This window comes from Zootoca vivipara, chromosome 2, assembly GCF_965207765.1.
Source record: "Zootoca vivipara chromosome 2, rZooViv2.hap1.1, whole genome shotgun sequence".
Classification (NCBI taxonomy): domain Eukaryota; kingdom Metazoa; phylum Chordata; class Lepidosauria; order Squamata; family Lacertidae; genus Zootoca; species Zootoca vivipara.
This window is the reverse complement of record NC_142584.1, coordinates 3,468,537-3,483,708: the sequence shown is the minus strand read 5'-3', so window position 1 is coordinate 3,483,708 and position 15,172 is coordinate 3,468,537. Positions and strand designations below refer to the sequence as shown.

The 15,172-nt window shown below is 49.0% G+C and overlaps 1 protein-coding gene across 6 annotated transcripts; it reads right to left on the bottom strand.

Moving 5' to 3' along the window:
* Positions 1–696: 696 nt before the first annotated feature.
* On the bottom strand, positions 697–12,871 carry ARF3 (ARF GTPase 3). Of its 6 annotated transcripts, none has more exons than XM_035102872.3 (5): positions 12,780–12,871; positions 8,096–8,306; positions 6,029–6,139; positions 4,091–4,215; positions 697–2,658 (listed from the first exon to the last, which is right to left on the bottom strand). In XM_035102872.3, exons 2-5 carry the CDS (start codon positions 8,241–8,243, stop codon positions 2,497–2,499), a joined length of 546 nt encoding a protein of 181 aa, XP_034958763.1. In that variant the 5' UTR covers positions 8,244–8,306; positions 12,780–12,871; the 3' UTR covers positions 697–2,496. The 6 variants fall into 6 exon arrangements, with proteins under 6 accessions (XP_034958763.1, XP_088518999.1, XP_088519000.1 ...); XM_088662873.1 differs by having other exon boundaries at positions 8,096–8,309; positions 12,789–12,871; XM_088662874.1 differs by having other exon boundaries at positions 8,096–8,309; positions 12,795–12,871.
* Positions 12,872–15,172: the final 2,301 nt, after the last annotated feature.

Below are 15,172 nucleotides of genomic sequence, written 5' to 3'. Positions count from 1 at the left end.
AAACTGTCCTTGTATTGACTGTGTCTCCAGGAGTGAAGCCAAACTGCTGCAATAGCAGCACCATAGTGACCTCCTCTCTGTGTATGGAGGTCTTGGGCTGCCCAGATGACAAGACCCCTCTCTCGGACTCACTGATGTGGTCCAAAAGAAAGCAGAGCAACATGTTTGGCAACAGCTTGGCTGCAGGAGCTGCTGGAAGGAGGCATACAAAGCGCTCCCCAACCGTCTTAGGGACTCCACTCTGGATTTGTGCAGGGTTTACTCTTCGGTCTTTTCTTCACCTGAAAATACCATGCAAGGCAGAGGAGGTTTGGGATAGGAGTTTTCCTTCTCCTAGATGCGTTATCTTTCCATGCTGATGAGCCCCCTCTACCCCTAGTTTCCCTTCTTGACCATTGGACCCACTTTTGGTCTCATCCACTCCATCCACTGCAGCCTGTCTTCACATGCAGGGAGTTCCTAACTCACAGAGGGTTTGAGGCCCATCAGCTCCCCCTCACCTGGTTTAGCTGGACAGTCAAAGCCATTCCCAGGGTTAGGCGACTGTCGCACGCCAAAAGCTTCTAAATGGACCTAATCCTCTGCACTTTGTGCGTGTGAAAACAGTCATCAAGAGAGGCAAGCTCCTATTGAGAAAGCTGCAGAACATAGAAATCACCTGCCCAAACCCACAAACACCAGACTAGAGCCAGCAGCTACATAAAACAAGTTTAATATCCAATGGGAGTGCACAGAGGTCGTGGTGCATCCAACTGTTCAGGGGGGGGGGGCGCGAGAAAATCACATCTAGGGAGCCATGGCCCAGAGAATGAACAAATCAGAAGGAGGCAGGGAGAGGAGGAAACCACTTTACACCACGCAAAGGGAGCTGAAGCTGGGTAGGGAGAAGAGAAAAAGAGGAATAAATACATATTTGCCAGGATGGGGGAAGGGAACACACAGTACCAACACTGTCCAGAGGCAGGGAGGGACCAGAAAGTTGCATGCAGTGACCTGGGTTTAACCCGAATACAATCATTATCCCCTAAAATTAAAAAGGGGGGGGGGAATACAACTCTTCCAACTTCCCCCGCATGGAAAAGGAACCTTGCAACAGAAGGGGTGTTTCAGAGGAAGGATGGAATGTTCTGTCCGACTGGGAGACATCCATGGAATAAGCAGCAACATTACTAAAAAGCCACCCTTTTGAAGCTGCCAAGGGCCGGGGCAGGGGGCACACATGCACATGCTCCCCTTGGCTGGAAAGAGCAGGCCAAACCAGGGGAAAAGGTGCAGTAAAGGTGCACGGGCAGCTTTACGATAGCAGTGGTCCCAAATTTACTGCGGCAGCAGCCTGCACCAACGACCATCAAGCCCTAGTCCGTTTTCCAGGAAGGGAGAAAAACAGTAAGGAATTGGTGGGGCTCAGGAGAGGGGCATTATCAAGGGCTCCAGTGCCATTTGGTCAAAGAAGTTGGAGTGCAAATGATTCGAGTCCATCAGCAGCATTAAAAAATCTAACCGTTCTGGGCCACTCATGAGGATGCTGTTAACATGGCGACTGATTTGGGGAGGGAAGAGCAAGGAGGGCGTTCAGTATTGCTGCAATCTCAATTGTTGCCAGCAGGGGTCACTGTCCAACAAAAAATATACAGGGACAGAAAGAATACAAATGATTGGGGGGGGGGGGGGAAGAGAGAATGAAGTAGTAGCACTGCTCTGCCTCCAGAACATTGCCCCAATCTGGGAAGAGAAGGAAAAAGGAGAAAAGGGCATTTGATCACCTGCAGACCCATTTCCTAGAATGCCCCCTCCTTGCGCTAATCGGTCTCTGTTCCCTCCACCCCCACCCCCCGCACATATTGCAGATGCAGACACACACACACACACACACACACACACACACACACACACACACACACACACCCTTTTAGTCCCCGGCTTCACCACCTAGGTCCCTCTGCTGCAACCCAAAGCGCAGCACACAGAGAAAGCAAGAAAGCAGCAGCTGCCACTGAGTATTGGTCACCTCCAGTCAGAAAAACAAGAGAGAGAGAGAGAGAGAGAGAGAGAGAGAGAGAGAGAGAGAGAGAGAAAGCTTCACAGACCACCAAGAAAATACAAAACTGACCAACAAAATAGAAAGGGAAACAAAAGAGAGAGAAAAAGAAAGGCCACAGAATCGGCACCCAACCCCCCCACTTGCCCCAACCCTCCCACCACACCCATATATTTTATTATCTCTCTATATATATATATTTATCACACACGCACACGCACACACACACAGAGACCGTGCAAAAAATCCTGGCAGAGCCAGAATATGAGAGAGAGAGAGAGAGAGAGAGAGAGAAACCAAAAGTTAACCCCTACCCACCCCAAACCCCACAGCAACCGGTGCCGGCAAGGAAAAGCAAACCCAATAGGGGAAAGGACGTTGGGTAGGGGAGAAGGGCGGAATCAACCCATAATGGAACCAACAAGTGAGGGGGCTTCGCCCCACCGCCACCCCTCCACTCATTTCTTGTTCTTCAGCTGGTTGGCCAGCCAATCCAAGCCCTCGTAGAGGCCATCTCCGCTGGTGGCACAAGTGGCCTGGATGTACCAGTTGCGATGGCGCAGCGAATGCAGGCCCAGCTTGTCCGTGATTTCTGCTGCGTTCATGGCATTGGGGAGGTCCTGGGTGGAGAAGAGGAGGCAGAAAAAGACCAGAGAGTTCAACTACCCAAGAAGAAATGCGGGGAGAGGAGAAAGAGGAAGCCAGCCTCAAAGAGGCGTCCTCAAAAATCAATTTAGGACCCAATGTGGGTTTGAGCCAGTGGCAACTGACCCAATGGCGTTCATGTGGCGGGAGCATTTCCAGATATTACAGACCTGGTAAGAAGTGTCCATTTTTGCTAGAGGCACCATCTAGCTGCCCCTTCCTTCCTTCTTTAAGCCTCCTAAGATACTCTGCTAGTTCTTCCTACAGTAGCCAGACTCCATACGGGAAGAGCTTGAAATGCCTGCCTGGCGATGAAGCCCTCCGCACCCACCAACTTTTCAGATTTCATCAAGCGTTGCCCACAGGTTCTGCCTGCTCTGAACTAAAAAGTATGTAAGTTAGTAAAATGGCTACCAAGGTAGTCAAAATTGAAACCGATGCCACCCGTGGCTGCTCCTGTAAAAAACTTCTGCTGCCACCTGCCAATGGCTTCTTCCACATGAGGCCGGTTGAGGGATCATCTTATGAGTTGTGGTTCCCCACCTCTGGAACTCTCACCCAACAGAGGCTTGCCTAGTTATCTTTCACATCCCATTTTACTCTCCCAGACTTTTGAAAGGCGTTATAAGGACATTTACAAGCAGGTTTTTTTGTTTTTTAATGTTGCTTTAAATTGTATCAATATTATTCTCTTGTTTACTTGGAAAACCCACCTGAAAACTAAGATTGAAGGGTGGTATATAATTGTTTTTAAATACTATTTTGCACAGTTCATTCTGCTTCTGCTATTCACAGGGAGGAACAAATGGAGTTGCTTCACAGAAGAACTGATGCATCAGTGAAAAGAACTCTTACTGAACAACTCCTTTGGACCCCTTTGATGTAACCCCCACACTTCCTAGTCCATTATTGCAATCCAAAGGGCTAGAAATCCAGGAGCTGGGGTTCTTAGGAAACAGAATTCAAAGCTCATACCACTATCTTACATGCACTCCCACAGAATCACAGTGCACACGCAGCTTTGAATTATCCATGCACTTATTTTTGCAGCCACAAAAGCACTTGATTCGTTTTGCTCAGTCTTGCACCCAACAAGTACCTTTCCTTCTGAACAGCTATTACCAGTAAATCCTGCTTCTGCCTGCCTCTGCCCTAGAGCATGGGTCAGTAGCACCTTGTTACTGCACTCCCAAGACAGTCAAATGCAGTCTGCCAGCAGGCCAATATGTTACCGTGCGTTCCTCGTCAAATCGCAGTGCCAGAGGCATGTCTGCTTACCAGAGGCAGGCAGGCAGGCAGGCAGGCAGGCATAGAGACCTAGATCAGATCAGCCCATCAAAGTGGCTCAACTGACTCCCCACCAATCTCCGATGTTCTGGAGCACCCCACCTCCCACTCTGGACCAACCTGTTTGTTAGCAAAGACAAGGAGAACAGCATCTCGCAGTTCATCCTCTGCCAGCATCCGCATCAGCTCCTCACGTGCCTCGTTCACCCGCTCCCGATCATTGCTGTCCACCACAAAGATCAGACCTGAAAGCAAGAAAGGCTGAGGATGAATGGACACAAGGTATATGAGGGAGACAGACAGACAGACAGACATCTTGCAAGCAAAGTATGAGGATGTGGAGTGGAAATGGGATTAAAGAATGTGAGACCTGTGTGTATAGGGAGGTATACAAATTTAATAAATAATGATGATGATGATGATGATGATAATAATAATAATAATAATAATAATAATAATAATAAAGAATTAACATGTGAGGAACTCTGGAGACTGCAAAGGGCAGGCCAGCTGCTCAAAAGATCTAACTACCTGGAAAGGCAGAAGTAAGGATGCAAGCCAGTCCAACCCCATTTTTTTCAAGAGAAGATGGGAGAAAAATGTTACCCAATGGAAACTCACAGCCCTTCCTCTCAAGGAGAAGTGAAGTCTCTTAGAAAAATCTCAGGCTTCGAGTGGCCTTTGCAACCACACAGCCTTATCAGCAACTCTGAGAGGCCTTTTCTCTATGCAGAGAATTTTTTTAACTCCCTGCCCTGCCTTGCCCTACCAACACATACACACAAAGAAATGGAGGGATGGGCTTGTTTTCAAACTTGAAAGGTAGAATTCATGTCCCAAATGAGCACTCCAGGTTTTAAACAGATCTCTCAATTGTCCAGGGGCATTGTCTGACTAAAAGCAAGCAGCACACATTAAACCAGTGCCAATTACCCCCCCCTTCAGCAAGGCCCCCCCATGCAAGATGCTGAAGCTCAGGAAAACAGAGGCTGCCTGATAGCTTCAGAGTCTTGACTGTATGGTCCCAGAGTTATCATACAATGCCAGCAGCACAGGGCTGAAGTTCATCCAAAGTCTCATGCTGTCCAGCTCCACTTGCATCCTACCCCAGGCCACATTCTCACTGTACATTCAAAGCACTATGTTAGCACTTTGAAAAGCCTTTCTGAGAGTTCTTAGGAAACCCTAAGAAGTACAATTCCTAGAGTCCCCTGTGAATTGTGTCTAGCTGTTAACCAGAAGGTTGGTGGTTGGAGTCCACTCAGAGACGGCTTTGGGGCAGGACTAGGGTCGCTTCCAACTCTACAATTCTATGATCTCTGGAAACTGTAGCTTTAGGACGGGAATAGGGCTCTCCTAACAACTCTCAAGCACCCTCAACAAACTACAGCTCCCCAAATTCTTGGGGGAAGCATCCTTAGGAAGAACTTCCTGACAGTAAGAGCTGTTTGACAGTGGAATTTGCTGCCAAGGAGTGTGGTAGAATCTTCTTCTTTGGAGGTCTTTAAGCAGAGGCTTGACAGCCATCCGTCAGGAATGCTTTGATGGTGTTTCCTGCTTGGCAGGGGGTTGGACTGGATGGCCCTTGTGGTCTTTTCCAACTCTATGATTCTATGATAATCCTCAACAGCTCAAAATAAGCCACTGCAAATGAATCATATAATTGTAGAGTGGCAAGGGACCCCAATCTCAGCTAAAGAATGCAAGACAGATGGCCATCCGACCTCTGCTGAAAAACCTTTAAGGAAGGACATACCACCCCCTCCCAAGGGAAGTTCTCAGCCACACAGTCCTGCTGACGCTTTGCTTGCAAGTCACTTTGTTCCTCTTTGGAATCGTGAGATTCACACCTCAGTGAGAGAGACACCTGCTCCTATTTAAACACCCTGGGATGAGAGCAACAAAGCACTCTGGCCAAGTTATCTCAAGACAACAAATCAGGGGGTTCAACTGAGTCCGGGGGTTGCTGTGCCAAAGACATCCCAAGGGTGAAAACAAGCCCAGAGCCATGCCAACCTGGAAGGTGATGGGCAGAGAGAAGCTTGGTAAATCCCATACCTTGGGTGTTTTGGAAGTAGTGCCGCCACAAGGGCCGTATCTTGTCCTGGCCGCCAACATCCCACACGGTGAAGCTGATATTCTTGTACTCCACCGTCTCCACGTTGAACCCTGAAGAAGAGCAGCAGGTTCAGAACCGAGTTTAGCATGACAGGGGACTCAGCCCTCCCTCTGAGCTAGAGAAAACCAAGCATTCCACATTTAAAGACAACACACCAAGTATTAGCATGATTTTGCATAAGCCCCAGAATTAGCAGGCAAGCCTGTCTTGCTTCCAGTTCTAGTTCTGGCTTCAGTTGACAACAGGAAGGCAACAAGTGTGGCCATTAGAGACTCTATGCTGCTGCATGGTTCAACCATTTTTTGGTGCTCATTTTATGCATTGGTAATGCCAGAGAGGGATATTCTAAATGTTTTGAATTGTACTTTGGGAACTGCCTCAAGATCTACGGATGGAGGGCGGTATACGAATTTAGTGATTAAAAAAACCCACCACTTTATGAGGCAAGATTTGTTCTCAACAAATAATTTGGCAAAATTAAATCCAAACGGGATCTTAGTTTGTTCTTCAGGCTTCACCAGTATGATGCATTCACCAGTGAGCATGTTACCATGAAGAAGATTAAGCACTTGTTGACCAAATCACTTGTTTCCATGTAGAACCTCAGCTACAGTCCAACAGGGGGTTGAAGAAACCACAGGGTTGTATCCAGTGAAGACACTGCACAAACAGAACTTCTGCTTGTGCAACGGAACATATCCTACCACTCCTCTCTCTGTGTGCCCCCCACATCACCCCAAAATCTGCCCTGGGGTCTGTTTGTCCCTTCAAAAAGCTCCTCTGAAGCAAAGTGGGGGCAGGTATCTTGGGGGGGGGCACACAGGGGACAAGAGGAAGAGAAAGTTATTTAGTGCGAACAAGAGCCATTCTGCTCATGTAATTACCTTGTTGAATTTAACCCATGGGCTCCAATGTGACTAACTCTTTAAAATATTCTGAATAATGAGTCACCCCTTCCAACATAGCTGGATAAAAATCAGATGGTGCAATCCAGGGAGCACTAGTGCTCCGCAATCTGTTTCCTTCCACAGCAGAGGCACCGCTGGTGAATGGAGGTGGCACAGCAACAGCGCATAACCAATTGCACTCGTAATAACCTCACAGAGGGGGCCCCACCCCAATTTTCCTCGTTTCTGAGCCATTAACAACAATGCTATAAATGTTTCCAAGCTTCCCTTTCAAATCCATAAAACCAGCCATGGTTTTTTGTTTTGTTTTTTTGTTAAAGGTTGAGGAAAGACCAAACCAGCCAGTCCTGTTGTGATCCCAAGATTACAGCAACATATCAGAGGCATAATTCATAGCCGAAATGGAATTTCTACATTTGAGGAGGAAGGTACCTTTGGAAACCAGCTGCTGAGGGAAGGTTGTTCTCCCCCTCCTGCCCTGGCCAGCCGCTGGTGGACCAGAGAAACCTTTGATCTACCTGGGCTTTTCTTAAGTTCCCGCGGCTCCAATGGGCTTCAAGGTAAATGTGCTTATGAGAAGCGCAGAAGCAACAGCCATCTCTGCTTAAAGCCTGCCAGCCAGGAATTGAGTGCGCTGGCAGGATTCTTGTACCTGACCAGGAACAAGAATCTCAACTGCTAGGGAGACCCTGCCCCAGTAAGGTGCCTTTCCAAAGCTGGAGATGGAAGCTTGGAATGGCAATAATCAAATTTGGGCAAACCGCTGGCATGGCAGGCATGTTTACGAGTTCTCCTCTGGATCTAGCGGCTCCTAGTTCTGTGAGTCACGCTAATTAAGCCTGCTGTGTGTTCCGTCAGGGACGGAACGGACTAGTACAAATGACAGATAAATTGCTTTAACTTAGCAGACACCCCTCAGCACACCGCTTTCTTAGAACTGGGACTCAATCCCAGGGGCAGTAAGGAAGACGGGGTGCAATGGGTGTACCATGGGGGAGCAAGGTGCTTGCTAACACTGCTGCCCTGAAGGGACAGCCTATAGCCTGGCTGCAATTCAACCCTTGGAAAGGGAAGCAGGAGGGAAGCAAGAGACTGTACCGATAGTAGGGATGGTGGTGACGATCTCTCCCAGCTTGAGCTTGTAGAGGATGGTGGTCTTCCCAGCAGCGTCCAGACCCACCATGAGGATGCGCATTTCCTTCTTGCCAATCAGGCTCTTGAGCAGGTTTCCAAATATGTTCCCCATGGTGGCAGGTTCAACAGTGCAGGACTTGGCTTCTTCTGTCCAGTCGGTGTCAAAGGACAAGTCCTGTGACAATGGAGAAGGGCTATTAGTTGGAGGAATGGCAGCTCACAGTAAGAACAATGCTCTTGAGACTTGCCCATCGTGGATTTCCAGTCTCTCCCAAACTGGAGCCTGTCAGATGTTGTTAGACTCCCAACTCCTACCATCATCGCTAGCCAGCATGGCCAATGGTCAGGGTTGATGGGAGCTGGAGGGCACCAAGCTGGAGAAGACTGGAGCCTGAAGCAATATGATGAGTTTTGCACCTTCCTTTAAGGCTGGGCTCACACACGCAAGCACAGGACACCTGGCCAGATTCAGCAGCCAATTGTTGAGTATACTGTACAGTAAACCAGGGGTGGCTAACTTGTGGCTCTCCAGATGCTGTTGGATTCCAACTCCCATCAGCCCCAGCAGACATGGCCAATAGCCAGGGATTACGGGAGTTGTAGTCCAGCAACATTTGGAGCAGGGCTGTCTCTAGGCCCGGGCTGGGTGGCGCAAGGCGCCAGGGCGCCTGGCCACCAGGGGCGCGGAAGGGGCGCCGAACGGCTGGTGCCTGGGAGCAGCTGCTGCTGGCGCGTGCGGCCATTGAGCTTCCTCCATGAAGCAGAATCAGCGAGACTCCTGCCTAGAGTGGCACCATGCGCCTGCTGCCACTCTAGGCAGGAGTCTCGCTCATTCTGCTTCATGGAGGAAGTTCAATGGCCGCGTGCCACTGCCGCGTCCCGGAGCGGCCGCTGGAGGGAGGCGCCAAGGAGGGGCCAGTCCAGGGCAGGAGGCCGAGCAGCCCCCTCTGCGGGAGTGGGCTCTGCGCCCAGGCAAGGTGGTGTGCGCTGTCCAGGCTCCGCCATCCTCCATCTCCACCCCTCAGAGGATTCTTGCACCATGGCGCTGGATACCCTTAAGACATTCAGGGAGGCTTTTAATGTTTAATAGATTATTGTGTTTTATTTTTCTGTTGGAAGCCGCCCAGAGTGGCTGGGGAGGCCCGGCCAGATGGGCGGGGTATAAATAATAAATTATTATTATTATTATTATTATTACTGATTTGGAGGGCTACAATTTCCTTAACCCCTGCAAGAAACACAGACTCCACAGGAAGTGTCAAGGAGATAGTGAAGTGCTTCCTGTGGTATTGAATCTGCCTGGCGGCTATTCACACACACAGGGTAATTTGATGCATGGATCTAAGACTCCATTGGAAACCTCTTTCGAATGGAATCTTCTTTCAAGCAGGAGGAAGGCTTTGCTGAACTGAAAGCCACACCTTCTGCAACTTAAGCCAGCCCTACAAATGAATATCACAAAAGTTAATAACTGACTACAACATTTTCACACAGCCCACCCACACAATTTTGTTTTTCATTTGTGACACTACAACTGCCTGAAAGGATATTATGCCAATTCTTTCTCTCTTCATCAAGACCCGGCCTGTCTTCTGGAGGCAATGCTTGCTTACCAGGAGGCAAATGGCTCTTCAAAAGCCCTCCCTTTGATGGTAATGCAAAATTATTCCCACCTGAAGATCTTTCATGCAGGCTAAATAAAGACCCACTCTAGTCACAACCAGACCATACATTCAAAGCACAGCTTCCCAAAAAGAATCCTGGGTACCAAAGTTTACCAAACCCCTCACAAAGCTACAATTCCCAGCACCCTTAACAAACAATAGTTCCCAGGATTATTTTCTGCGGGGGGGGGGGGGAGTCATGTGCTTTAAATGCGCATTGAGTGTGCTTTAAATGTATAGTGCGGATGTGACCATAATCTTCTCTTACCTTTTCAATGAGCACCCTTTTCAATGAGCACCATCTATTTCTACCCCTGAAGAAGCTCACAACTTATAACCAACTTGACGAATGCCACAAACATACAAACAGCAAGGTATGATGGGGTTCTCCCATGTCTTAAAAGAAAAGTACCATTTCACAAAATTTGTCACACAATAAATGGATACTATAACAGGCAAACTGGACAGTTTCGAAGTTGCAATTGCCATCTATCCGTAAGCAACCCCAACCAACCAAGGGCTCCATTTTATTTCTAAACAGGGGGTGGTGTTTAAAACCAGAAGTTTAAACACAAGGCCATACTAAATTCAAACCCAATTAATTTTGAGCCTCGTAAAGTTTTCCAGTTGAAAAACATCAAGAAAACAGAAATGCTGCACACCCTCAACCCCCTATATTGAAAAAGGCTACTTTATAGTCAAACATTCACAACAATGTTGAACAAGCATGTTATGAACCATTATTTCCTCCATGCAGAAGAATCACATTACCCGACCACCACCTGAACTTCTAGAAAATTCAGATAAGCATGAGCACCCCCAGATTATGATCAGAGTATTCCTGATCATATCTAATGCCCCCACAGTTGTGTTACTTTCCTCCAGAAATTTCTTTCCTTTCAATGAAGAAGATCAGGCCCCTACAGTTTAGAAAGGAGACGGCTTGAGCAAGGCAACTCAATGCAACTGGCCCAGCCCCAGCCCCCAGTTGCCAAACTAGAAACTAAAGACAACTGTGGCCATAGGTAACAAGATAAAAAACGCTTTATGACTCTGTATGAAAAGGCTTTTGTTTTATGAACCTTTAAGGAATGCAGGCTGTTTGAGACAAAGCATTTGAGTACAAAATTTGTTTCCCAAGCCCTACCATGATTCTTACAAGTTGTGGAAGAGGACAAAGTGTGGAAGTAAGGCAGGCTCTATATCCGCTCTGTATCATCAGGCAAAGGTTGAGGAGGGGGATAAAAATTATCAACTGTCCCCAAAATTTCTGAAGTTGAGTCACATGGGATGGGATCAAGGCACTCACACCTCTTTTCTTCACCATGTACATGAGGTTAAGTTGCTATCATGTAACAAGCAAGCGTAAAAAGCAACAGTAAAAGCAAGCATAGCTATGCTGGAATGCTACTAGTTTAAGACTAGGGACTACAACTCCCAGCATGCCTTAGTAGGTGGAGGTATGCAGTTCAGCAAGATGGGAAGTGCTTCAACATCAGATGATGTGGCTATGTTTGGGGAAGAGTGCAATGCCTTCTAACCTGGGTAAATGGGTTATCGCTGCTGTCGCTGCCCAGAAATCACCTAAATTCCAGTGTCCCTATATGGAAAGCTACATTTGGTGAGTGAAGGATCCCAAGCAGGCCTCATGTGAGATGGGGAACAGTATCCTGATTGAGAGCTAGCGCTGGGGGCAGGGTGGGATCAGCATCCCAGTGTCAGCAGAGACCTATAAGGGATCCTTTCTCCTGCGTCACAATAATGAAAGGCAAAACAGAGGGAGGGGTGAAAGAGAGCACACGTGCCAGGCACTGCCCGTCACATAAACTGAGCCACATATGGCAGCATTCACTGCCCGTCACATAAACTGAGCCACATATGGCAGCATTCATCATTGCTAGACAGCTCAGTCGGAAGCCACATCCACGGAGTTAACAAATCAGGACCCACGAAGTCTTCCTGCAATTTACCTTTACCTTTATTGCCCTTGCCATGAGATCTGGATGATCTGCTTCAGGCTTTGAAACAAACACAGCCTTGGCCTAAGCCACTGTGATCTGCTTCTTTCCAAAATAATAATAATAATAATAATAATAATAATAATAATCCAGGTGTCTTGTCCCTTGATTTAACCAGGAAGCTTTGTGCGTGGGAAGGCGCTGACACATCCCAAAATCCTGCTTCTGCCGGGTGCTACTGTCACCCCCTTCAGCCGAGAAAAAGTAACCGCGTTTCCCACAACAGCTTCTCAAGGCCCAGGTCGCCTCGCAGGCTCGACTAGCAGGATGCCCCAGGCCAGGTATCACTTGGGGGGCGAGCCCACAATGGCGCTCGGCCTCGCTCCTGCGCCTCATGCCTTCCCACTCCGTTGCAAGCCCCCATTCCGAAGCCTTCCTCTCCAGCGCTCAAGAGAGAAAGAAAGCACGACGCCTGTCCTCGCCGCCGCGGCCACCCACTCGAATGCCAGCCAGCCAGCCAGCCACCCACGCGCGCGCACGGAGCCCGCGCCTCTCCCCGGCAACCTGAGCCCTGAGCTGCCACCGGGCCTCGCCAGCCGGGCGCCGCCTGCTGCCCCCCCACCCGCTGCAGCGCAAGGAGCAAGCCTGCCAGGCACCCCCTCATTGCAACGCGCGCGTTCTCGCGGGGCTGCACGCTCCCCGGCACTCTCCCCCTCCTCAAACCCCCGCACCCCACCCGGGATTGCGCAACCCTATCCGCTCCCCCGTTTGAATATTGCAACCCCCTGGCCTTCCCTCCAACCGGGCAAAAGCGGAGGTGTCCTTGCAAACGCGCGCACCCACCGCAAGAGCCTCTTCCCGCTGCCGCAATGGCCCCTCGCGCCTCCAGCCGGCCTCCGCGGGAGCCCGGCCGGCCTGCTTCTATGGCGAGCAAGCCGCGCTCCGTCCTCCTGCAGGCGCTCGGCTCCCCTCCTCCCCGCCCGCCCGCCCGCCCGCCCGCCCGGCGAACGGGGCCCGGGCGCCCACCTGCTCCTGCTCCTGCTCCTGCTCCTGCTCCTGCTCCTGCTCCTGCTCCTGCTCCTGCGCGCGCCTCCGCCTCCAGCTGCCCAGCTGACTCTGCACTCCGAGTCCCGCTTGCCAGCCGGAAGCAGCAAGCAGGCAGGCCCGTGGACACGACGCTCTCGCGAGAACGCGCAGCACACACGCACACAAAAAACCACCTGGGGGCGGCGAGTCTCGCGAGATGCCCCGCGCCACCATCTCCATGGTAGCAGCTGAAGCGGCGGTGCATGTGGGCAGGCAGGCCGGGGGAAGCGGCTGGGCAGGCGGGCGCCTCGGACGGCAGGAGCCACAGGGGCGGCAGAGTTGGAAGGGATCCCGAGGGTCATCTAGTCCAGCCCCCTGCAATGCAGGTATCTTCCGTCCAACGTGGGGCTCGAACTCACAACCCTGAGATTCAGAGTCTCGTGCTGTACTGACTGAACTATCAGCACTCACCTTTTGTACGTGTCTCGTTCTTCTCAACTGGGGTGCAAGATGATTTGCCCCAGGATCATGGCTGCATTTTGGAATGCACTGGTTTTCATGTTATGTCCCAGATTATGAAGCCCAGTCAGGGCCAGCCTGCAGCAGCAAAAGGGATGAAGGAATGGGCCTTAGAGAAGCACAAACAAAGACAGTCTATACAAGTATGCAGGTATAATTTAAATATAAATACACATGATCCACAATTTTTCGTGTATTGATCTAAGGTTATAACTTTTTAATAAATTCAGTTTGGCAATGAAGGACCAACTTTGGCTTGAAATACACTGGCTTTAGCAGTCATTAAATAAGAGGAGAGAGAGGTTCCTCTTGTTCACCAAATGAAAAGCTGTAGAAAGCAGAGTCCCTCAATGATTGATATTGAGACCTCTGCTTTTAACTTGTTCATAAACGAGCTAGAATTGGGATGAACAGTGACATGGCCAGGTTTGCTGATATATTAAATTGTTCAGGGCCAAACAAAAAATGTGAAGAGTTCCAGAATGACCTCTCCAAACTGAGTGAAAGGATGGCAAAATGGCAAATGCATTTCAATGTAAGCAAGTGTAAAGTATTTGCATGTTAGGGCAAAAACAAAACAAAAACAAAAAACCTTAATATGTTCATGGAGTTTGAACTGGCTGTAGTGACTTGGAACACAACCTTTGAGTCGATGAATATGTTGACCCAATGATTATACAAATCAATGGGGCAGCCACATTTGGAATATAATGTACAGTTCTGGTTGCCTCACCTCAAGAAGAATATTGTAAGTTGGAAGAGGTTCGCCAAAGGACAATCAAGATGATCAAGGGGATGGAAGAACCCTATGAGGAAAGGCTGGAACATTTTGGATTTTTCTTTTTTTTAGAGAAAAGGTGAGAAAAGGGTAACATGATTTGTTGTTGTTGTTTAGTCGTTTAGTCGTGTCCGACTCTTCGTGACCCCATGGACCATAGCACGCCAGGCACTCCTGTCTTGCACTGGCTCCCGCAGTTTGGTCAAACTCATGTTCGTAGCTTCGAGAACACTGTCCAACCATCTCGTCCTCTGTTGTCCCCTTCTCCTTGTGCCCTCCATCTTTCCCAACATCAGGGTCTTTTCCAAGGATTCTTCTCTTCTCATGAGGTGGCCAAAGTATTGGAGCCTCAGCTTCACGATCTGTCCTTCCAGTGAGCACTCAGGGCTGATTTCCTTAAGAATGGATAGGTTTGATCTTCTTGCAGTCCATGGGACTCTCAAGAGTCTCCTCCAGCACCATAATTCAAAAGCATCAATTCTTTGGCGATCAGCCTTCTTTATGGTCCAGCTCTCACTTCCATACATCACTACTGGGAAAACCATAGCTTTAACTATACGGACCTTTGTAGGCAAGGTGATGTCTCTGCTTTTTAAGATGCTGTCTAGGTTTGTCATTGCTTTTCTCCCAAGAAGCAGGCGTCTTTTAATTTCGTGACTGCTGTCACCATCTGCAGTGATCATGGAGCCCAAGAAAGTAAAATCTCTCACTGCCTCCATTTCTTCCCCTTCTATTTGCCAGGAGGTGATGGGACCAGTGGCCATGATCTTGGTTTTTTTGATGTTGAGCTTCAGACCATATTTTGCGCTCTCCTCTTTCGCCCTCATTAAAAGGTTCTTTAATTCCTCCTCGCTTTCTGCCATCAAGGTTGTGTCATCTGCATATCTGAGGTTGTTGATATTTCTTCCGGCAATCTTAATTCCGGCTTGGGATTCATCTAGTCCAGCCTTTCACATGATGAATTCTGCATATAAGTTAAATAAGCAGGGAGACAATATACAACCTTGTCGTACTCCTTTCCCAATTTTGAACCAATCAGTTGTTCCATATCCAGTTCTAACTGTAGCTTCTTGTCCCACATAGAGATTTCTCAGGA

Coding starts and splice junctions, on each gene's coding strand:
- ARF3 (XM_035102872.3), bottom strand. CDS start 8,243: ATGGGGAACATATTTGGAAACCTGCTCAAGAGCCTGATTGGCAAGAAG. Junction 4,216..6,028: donor CTACTTCCAAAACACCCAAG/GTATGGGATTTA, acceptor TCTTGCTTTCAG/GTCTGATCTTTGTGGTGGAC. Junction 2,659..4,090: donor TTGTCTTTGCTAACAAACAG/GTTGGTCCAGAG, acceptor TTCTCCACCCAG/GACCTCCCCAATGCCATGAA.